The sequence below is a fragment of the Canis lupus genome, chromosome 8, assembly GCF_011100685.1.
Source record: "Canis lupus familiaris isolate Mischka breed German Shepherd chromosome 8, alternate assembly UU_Cfam_GSD_1.0, whole genome shotgun sequence".
In the NCBI taxonomy this organism is placed as follows: Eukaryota; Metazoa; Chordata; class Mammalia; order Carnivora; family Canidae; genus Canis; species Canis lupus.
In genome coordinates this window covers 1114035-1123275 of record NC_049229.1, presented here as the reverse complement: position 1 = coordinate 1123275, position 9241 = coordinate 1114035, and the positions used below count along the sequence as shown (strand labels likewise).

The 9241-nt window shown below is 38.8% G+C and overlaps 1 protein-coding gene across 4 annotated transcripts in view; it reads left to right on the top strand.

Moving 5' to 3' along the window:
- Nucleotides 1–8: 8 nt before the first annotated feature.
- The window catches only part of CATSPERB (cation channel sperm associated auxiliary subunit beta), a 141376-nt gene continuing 132143 nt past the window's right edge, over nucleotides 9–9241 (top strand). For 3 of the 4 annotated variants that reach the window (XM_038544107.1, XM_038544106.1, XM_038544104.1), the window contains exons 1-3: nucleotides 9–144; nucleotides 6117–6195; nucleotides 8130–8218. In XM_038544107.1, coding sequence (XP_038400035.1) covers nucleotides 6117–6195; nucleotides 8130–8218 — 168 coding nt within the window. In that variant the 5' untranslated portion in view covers nucleotides 9–144. Of the gene's footprint in view, nucleotides 165–6116; nucleotides 6196–8129; nucleotides 8219–9241 lie in introns of all 4 variants that reach the window. The other variant, XM_038544105.1, reaches the window with a different exon arrangement.

Sequence of the window (9241 nt, the reverse complement as noted above, 5' to 3'; positions counted from 1 at the left end):
TACCAAAGTCAGTGGGCTACTAAACCAGTAAATTGAAAACTCAGACCTGGGTCTTTCTTAGCCTGGATGGAAAAAAAAAATCCTTAGGAAATTACAAAAAAGAAAAGTGCAACTAGTCTGCCATCCTATGAGGAAGTTGTCACAGTAAGAAATATTAAAATAAGGTCCTACTTCATATTGATAATGTAATCACTATTCTATAACAGAGTGGTTAAAAATGAAACAGATGGTGGGAAAGGTAGATTCCTTCTTTGGGGCAATTCCCAATATGTTTTGGTGAAAGAGAACAGAAAATATTGAGATATATGATTTCTATCTGGCCATTATATAAAACTCATAATAATTCAATGAGATTGGTAACTGGAGGTAATTTTATTACTAACAGAGTGAGTGAGGAGTGCAGTGAGGATAAAGAAGTTGCTTCAGTACATCAAGACATGGATTCAGGGGCCCCTGGGTGGCTCAGAGCGTGATCCCGGGGTCCTCACAGGGAGCCTGCTCCTCCCTCTGACTATGTCTCTGCCTCTCTCTCTGTGTCTCTCATGAATAAATAAATAAATAAATAAAATCTTTTAAAAAAAGGACATGGATTCAGAGCTAGAGTTTATCAATTGCTTAGTCTATGTAAAGCAGCTGCTAAAAGTTTAAAGTGTATTACTCATTCAGTTCTCACCACAGGGTCGTGAAGTAGCTGTGATCCCTATTTTACTGAATCGAAGAAGTAAATTAGCTTTCCAAAAAGCCAACAGCCCAACGGGCAGAGCCGATTTTAGGCTAAAGTCTTTTTCCCTAACCGTGAGATGGTTGTTGAAAGAAGGTAGTATGAAACTGAGAAAACTTGTCATACTGAAGACAGGGAAAAGGAGACTAAGGTCTGGAATAGAATGATGATGGACACATTTAGCAGTTTTAGTGAGAGGTCGAATCTAATCATGTACTTCATCCCTCTGTGTTTTTAAATTTTCATTTTGTGGCATCAGGAGAACTTGGTTCTCAGCCCGACTGTTACCAGCTAGCAGTAGATTTTAGACATGGAACTTCGGGTCTCCTATTTGCAGCTTAAGTACATCCCACATAGACATGAACAAAGAATGAATACAGGCTGAATTACTAGAACAAGGTCCTAGCAAAGCCACCGAGAACCCAAAGGTTATTCCTTAGCTGTCTCTCCCTTCATTTATGCTCTCTCAGGTTATCTTTCCTTAATGAAAGCCCTTAAAAGCCTTTTAAAGTAAGTTTTTAGTTCTTTGATCAAAGATAGATATAACCAAAGCCACTCACATGAAATTAGAGATCTTTTTATATTTATTCCAGAGAACTGAATTGAAACAGCTCATCCATCCTGGAACCCTGGAGCATGATACGTGTCAGCCCATTTCTTAAGAAGGAGAAAAACTAATGGGTTCTTATAGTAGTGTTATGTCATTTAATGTGAGTGTTTAGTGAAATAATATAAGATTTTCCTGGCAAAGGCACTATTTCCAAATTTTGACTGTGATGACTTCTCCATTTAATGTTAAATTCACTCTCACACCAGAAATATAATTGAGCATAGCCCCATGCAGATAGAGTTTTGATGTAGTCTTTTTTTAAAAGATTTTATTTTTATTTATTCATAGAGACACAGAGAAAGAGAGAGGCAGAGACACAGGCAGAGGGAGAAGCAGGCTCCATGCAGGGAGCCCAATGTGGGACTCAATCCCGGATTTCCGGGATCACGCCCTGGACTGAAGGTGGCACTAAACCACTGAGCCCCTGGGGCTGCCCATGATGTATTCTTTTGTTTTGTCTTACCTTGTGAAAGCAAATTGTTTTCCCAGTGACCAAAAAGAGCACTTAGGAAAACACACACGCACACACACACACACACAAACACAAAATTCCTCCCTGATCATGTGATAAAGATGATGAACTTAAAAATCCAAAGAATGTTTGAACTTTATATATTGTTGATTAAATGTATTGAATCAAGCAAATGAATTTTGAGGGAGGAAAAACAACAGTTTAAGTTACCCAGCAGTTGTCAGGAACCACCCAGGATCTCGATTATGCTTTACCCACATCAGGCAAGTCTCTCTGTTACTGCTCCTTGGATACTGGCAAAAGGCACGACACCTCTAGGTCAGAGACAAAGGCTTAATCACTCACAGCAAAAGCAGGAGCCAGATTGCTGTATGAGTTCTAGCAATCTTGGGGTGGAGGCTTTTGGGTTTCCTATGTAGAGTATCATGTCATCAGCGAAGAGGGAGAGTTTGACTTCTTTGCCAATTTGAATGCCTTTTATTTCTTTTTTTTGTCTGATTGCTGAGGCTAGGACTTCCAGTACTATGTTGAATAGCAGTGGTGAGAGTGGACATCCCTGTCTTGTTCCTGATCTTAGGGGAAAGGCTCCCAGTTCTTCCCCATTGAGAATATTTGCTGTGGGCTTTTCGTAGATGGATTTTAAGATGTTGAGTTATGTTCCCTCTATCCCTACACTCTGAAGAGTTTTGATCAGGAATGGATGCTGTATTTTGTCAAATGCTTTCTCTGCATCTAATGAGAGGATCCTATGGTTCTTGTTTTTTCTCTTGCTGATATGATGAATCACATTGATTGTTTTACAAGTGTTGAAGCCGCCTTGCATCCTGGGGATAAATCCTACTTGGTCATGGTAAATAATCTTCTTAATGTACTCTTGTATCCTATTGACTAGTATCTTGTTGAGAATTTTTGCATCCATGTTCATCAGGGATACTGGTCTATAATTTTCCTTTTTGGTGGGGTCTTTGTCTGGTTTTGAAGTTAAGGTGATGCTGGCCTCATAGAACGAGTTTGGAAGTACTCCATCTCTATCTATCTTTCCGAACAGCTTTAGTAGAGTAGGTATGGTTTCTTCTTTAAATGTTTGGTAGAATTCCCCAGGGAAGCCATCTGGCCCTGGACTTTTGTGTCTTGGGAGGTTTTTGATGACTGCCTCAATTTCCTCCCTGGTTATTGGCCTGTTCAGGTTTTCTATTTTGGCAGTGTGGCAGGATACAAAATCAATGCCCAGAAGTCAGTGACATTTCTATACACTAACAATGAGACTGAATAAAAAGAAATTAAGGAGTCAATCCCATTTACAATTGCACCCAAAAGCATAAGATACCTAGGAATAAACATAACCAAAGAGGTAAAGGATCTATACCCTAAAAACTACAGAACACTTCTGAAAGAAACTGAGGAAGACACAAAGAGATGGAAAAATATTCCATGCTCATGGATTGGCAGAATATTGTGAAAATGTCAATGTTACCCAGGGCAATTTACACGTTTAAAGCAATCTTTATCAAAATACCATGGATATTTTGTTTCTTTTGCCTTCGTGGATGTATCTTGCAAGAAGTTACTGTGGCCAAGTAATAGTAAGAAACTGTTTTCTTGAAGAAACTTAGAACAAATAATTTTAAGAGTTAGAACAAATAATTTTAAGATTTGTGTGGAATCTTCAGAGTTAGAAAAAATAATTTTAAGATTTGTGTGGAATCAGAAAAGACCCCGAATAGCCAGGGGAATTTTAAAAAAGAAAACCATAGCTGGGGGCATCACAATGCCAGATTTCAGTTTGTACTACAAAGCTGTGGTCATCAAGACAGCGTGGCACTGGCCTAAAAACAGACACATAGATCAATGGAACAGAGTAGAAAGTCCAGAAGTGGACCCTCAACTTTATGGCCAAGTAATATTCGACAAAGGAGGAAAGACTATCCACTGGAAGAAAGACAGTCTCTTGAATAAATGGTGCTGGGAAAATTGGACATCCACATGCAGAAGAATGAATCTAGACCACTCCCTTTCACCATACACAAAGATAAACTCAAAATGAATGAAAGATCTAAATGTGAGACAAGATACCATCAAAATCCTAGGGGAGAACACAGGCAACACCCTTTTTGAACTTGGCCACAGTAACTTCTTGCAAGATACATCCACGAAGGCAAGAGAAACAAAAGCAAAAATGAACTATTGGGACTTCATCAAGATAAGAAGCTTTTGCACAGCAAAGGATACAGTCAACAAAACTCAAAGACAACCTACAGAATGGGAGAAGATATTTGCAAATGACGTATCAGATAAAGGGCTAGTTTCCAAGATCTATAAAGAACATATTAAACTCAACACCAAAGAAACAAACAATCCACTCATGAAATGGGCAAAAGAACAGAAATCTCACAGAAGAAGACATAGACATGGCCAACAAGCACATGAGTAAATGCTCTGCATCACTTGCCATCAGGGAAATACACATCAAAACCACAATGAGATACCACCTCACACCAGTGAGAATGGGGAAAATTAACAAGGCAGGAAACCACAAATGTTGGAGAGGATGCGGAGAAAAGGGAACCCTCTTACACTGTTGGTGGGAATGTGAACTGGTGCAGCCACTCTGGAAAACTGTGTGGAGGTTCCTCAAAGAGTTAAAAATAGACCTGCCCTACGACCCGGCAATTGCACTGTTGGGGATTTACCCTAAATATACAGATGCAATGAAACGCCGGGACACCTGCACCCCGATGCTTCTAGCAGCAATGTCCACAATAGCCAAACTGTGGAAGGAGCCTCGGGGTCCATCAAAAGATGAATGGATCAAGAAGTGGTCTATGTATACAATGGAGTATTACTCAGCCATTAGAAACGACAAATACCCACCATTTGCTTCAACGTGGATGGAACTGGAGGGTATTATGCTGAGTGAAGTAAGTCAATCGGAGAAGGACAAACAGTGTATGTTCTCATTCATTTGGGGAATATAAATAATAGTGAAAGGGAATAGAAGGGAAGGGAGAAGAAATGTGTGGGAAATATCAGAAAGGGAGACAGAACATAAAGACTCCTAACTCTGGGAAAAGAACTAGGGGTGGTGGAAGGGGAGGTGGGCGGGGGGTGGGGGGTGACAAGGTGACGAGCACTGAGGGGGGCACTTGATGGGATGAGCATGGGGATGAGCATTCTATATGTTGGCAAATTGAACACTAATAAAAAATAAATTTATATATATAAAAAAAGCAGGAGCCAGAGCATCAGCACCTGCTCCCACCAATCCCCGGTGCCATCAAGTAGATATCCATCATGGAAGCTGCATTAGCTGATGAGGGTTACGGCACCAAAATACCACAGGCTGGGTGCCTTAGACAATAGAAGTTTATTGACACACTTCTGGACACTTGAATCTGAGTTCAAGGTGTTATAGCAGGATGGTTCCTCCTGAGGGCCAAGAAGGAAGGATCAGTTCCAGGCCTCTGTTCCTTTGTCATCTGCTCCCTGTGTCTTCATACTGTCTCCCCTTGGCGCATGTCTGTACCCAAATTTCTTCTTCTTATCAGGACACCGGTCACATTCGATCACGGCCCACCCTAATGATTTCATATTAACTTAATCACTTTTGTAAACATCCTGTCTCCAAATGCAACTAACGTTTTGAGGTACTGGGTGACAGGGCTTCAACGGATGAATTTTTAGGAGGGCACATTTCAGCCCATCAAAGAGGCTTGCTTACACACACAGGGGTGTGCGTTAGAGAAGAATGCTGAGCTTGGGGTGTCCACCATGGAAACAGGTCTACTCTTATCCAAGGGGGAATGTTACCTCATCCCTTAAGGTTTCTTCCCACAAACACAACTCTGAAAGAAGGCCTGGGTAAAAGTGTCCAGGGCTTTGCATGTTTGGCACATAGGGAGGACATGCAGGAATGCCCAGGACCCATGTGGATTCTCTCTCTCAAAAGCAATGCAGTCAAAATATCAGATCAAGGTGCATACACTCTACTAACCTCCGAGTCTTTATCAAGTCAGGCTGCGTTTGCACAGCTACAGAGTTGATCACACCTTCTGACAGTTAATCTACATGGAAGAAAAACCGGAGGTATAGTGCCCTAGTTTATGATAAAAATATTTACAAGTATCTTTAATACCAGCTAGGAAGTAAATGTAGAGCTCTGTCAACTGTTACATTGTTTGCTTTGTTCCTGAAAGGGAAATATTTTTAACTTAGTGGAATAGATGACTTCTTTCCTATGTAGTTGTTTATAGAAAAGGGAATGAAAAAACATGTTAAGAGTGATTGAATAGAAATATTCTTGTTTCTTTCTATAGATGGGGTTGCTACTTCTATATATGATCATTTTACTTTTGGACATATTTTATTTTTCATCAGGAATAATATATAATAAAGGTAAGTTTCAGACTCCCTTAATCTCTATTTTCTTATAGTTCTCCTTTTTTCCCTTCCTCACTAACAATTAAAATACTTTTTGGAGGGCACCTTTTTTTTAACCTCACCTTCCAATTTTTCCCAGGTATTATGTATTTATACTCTTATCCAGAAGTTTCTAATAACATCACTGTGAATCTATTGTTAAGTTGTATCCATAGAGACCTTTGCTATAGTGTTTCTTTACTTCTGAATCATAGAATATTTAAAGTTTAAGGAGCATTTTGTATTTGGAAAACTATTTAAATAGCTTTTTTTTTTTTACTTTTCCTACATGGTTACATGTGGTATGAATTATAAACTGAAATATAAGGCTAACAGATTGAGACTAAAGATAATTTTTTGAAAGTAATACATGGATGAAATTACTCAGTAGGACTTCAATGGTGGAAATGCTTTGTAAAAGGGATAAGACAAGACAATTTACCTCTACTTGTGTGGGTTGTTTAGATTCTCTAGCATTTTGGACTGGATCTGCTAGAACACAGTAGATGCTTAATAAAAAAAAAATGTTGACTAATGGAGAGATGGAGTCAAGCTGTCTTCTATTCACAGGTGTGTTGAAAAATGCTTGAGTTCTGGGATCACCCAGTACCAGTTCCTAGGTTCTACTGGAGAATATATAACACATGCATGGGCAAAATCTAAGATTGGAGAGTCACAGGTCAATTAATGAGATTTCAGAGAAGGGAGAGTTTACTTCCACCTGAAGGGAGTGGTCAGGGAAAGCTTTGTACAAAAGACAGCAATTAACCTAGGTCCCCAAAATGAGTAATCTGTGTCTATGCATGCAAGGGAAAGAGTATTTTACAAAGACAACATCAAGGTAAGTGGTAGTTAAAGTCATGGAGGTAGGTAATCACATAATGTGAGCGGAACAGTAAATACTTCAATTTGGCTAGAATGAAGGTATAGAAGAATAAGATATTTTGGAAAGGTAGGAAACTGGTTCACATCTTAGAATTATTTGAATGCCAGACTGGAATTTGGGCTTTAGCCTAAATTCATTGAGATGGAGATGGATAGAATGGATTAAAAACCATGATCCAACTCTGCTGCCTGCAAGAGATTGACTTCAGATCAAGATAAGGAAAAGGGATCTTCTATCTATCAATAGCTCTTTATTAAAATACAAATTCTCTCTTCAATCTCCAACTCCTCTCCCTTTTCTGTGCTCACCAAGGACTTTAAGAGTCAAGAGCCATTTAATATTTATGAGGCAGATTATTCCAGCTTTATTTTATTGTTGATCTTTATTTTTGTACCATTGTGTTTGGAAAATATACTCGGTACAATTTCAGTCTTCTTAAATTTTTGATATTTGTTATGTCTCTTTTTATGTGGCCTAACTAGGGGATTCTTCTGTGTGCACTTGAGGGAAATGTGTATTCTCTCTTTCTCGGATGGAATGTTTTATATGTATCTTTTAGAACCATGTATTCTGAAGTATGCTTCAAGTAAAAAAGGTTCTTATTGACTTTGCTTCTAGATAATGAAATTTGTTGAAAATGGTTTTTTAAAATATTTTATTTATTCATGATATACACAGGGAGAGAGAGAGAGAGAGAGAGAGAGAGAGAGAGAGGCAGAGACACAGGCAGAAGGAGAAGCAGGCTTCATGCAGGGAGCCCGATGTGGGACTTGATCCCGGGACTCCAGGATCAGGCCCTGGGTTGAAGGTGGCACTAAACTGCTGAGCCACCCAGGCTTCCCTGTTGAAAATGTTTAAAAATTTAAAATGGTCAAGAACTGGTTTCTGGCCACTTCTGAATTTTAAAAATATGATTATAATTCTTACTGTTTTAAAATTATTTCATCATTTAAAAAAACATGATTCTTTTAATGAAAATTCTTCTATCAGCGACCTAAAATATATGTATTTTTGTATTATTTAGGTGATATGGAGAAACACTTTGCTTGTCATAGCCAAGGGTTCCCCCAAAAGACTGAAATAATCAAGCTGTATCTTTCCTCAGATGACTTGGTAAGGTCCCCTGATAGTATGTGACAACACATACACAGTCTTTTTAAGTCCATATGTAAAACCAGTAGCACTGTACTCTTTTCAAATACCTCCAACTATGTAAAATCCTATGTAATAATCATTTCTATTCCATTCCACTTGGAGCAGGTGAGACATTGCATTTAGCCATTGAAACCGCCTGGGTGGTTTTTGCAAATTTTTTTTTTTAAAGATACCTTCCTCTTCTCTTTTTAAAAGGTTGGTTGTAATGATCTTTATTTTTTATGGATCTTATTTGTCCTTTTGAAGTTTGACAGATGTAGCCTGTTAGAGAAATTTACGTCACATGACCTAGAGAAAGAACCTTTCCCTTTTATAACAAGTACCTCATTGCAGTTGTCATTTGGGGTAAGGGATAATTTGATTTCTTAAATTCACATAATGGCATTTAAACACACACACACACACACACACACACACACACACACACACCCCAAAACAAAATAAAATGTACTATTAGGATGGCCATCCAGCAAATGCTAAAAAGAATGTAAGTTAAGGAAAAATGTATAGATTGTTTGAAAATCTATGATAAATATAATAAAAACAAAGTAAACACCCCACAAGGACAGATGCCTTTTCCCCAAAGTCTTCTTTGACTTAGTTCCTGGTTCCTTCTTGATATGCCAAACATATATTCACTTTTTAAAATTCACAACTGTTGTGAAGTGCTTGCCCTTTGAGTCAGGAATGCCTTTCCTCTGTGATTACAAATTATGGAAAGAGAATGGGCTTTAGAGGAAGAGAGACCTTCTAAGCTGGGGTCAAACCTTGGAGCTATATGCGCAGACATACCTGGTCTGTGTGCCCGGTGCAGGTTACCTAACCTCTTTCACCCCTAGTCTCGTCCTCTTAAGAAAGGGACTAATTATTTTTTTAATAATAAATTTATTTTTTATTGGTGTTCAATTTGCCAACATACAGAATAACACCCAGTGCTCATCCCGTCAAGTGCCCCCCTCAGTGCCCGCCACCCAGTCACCT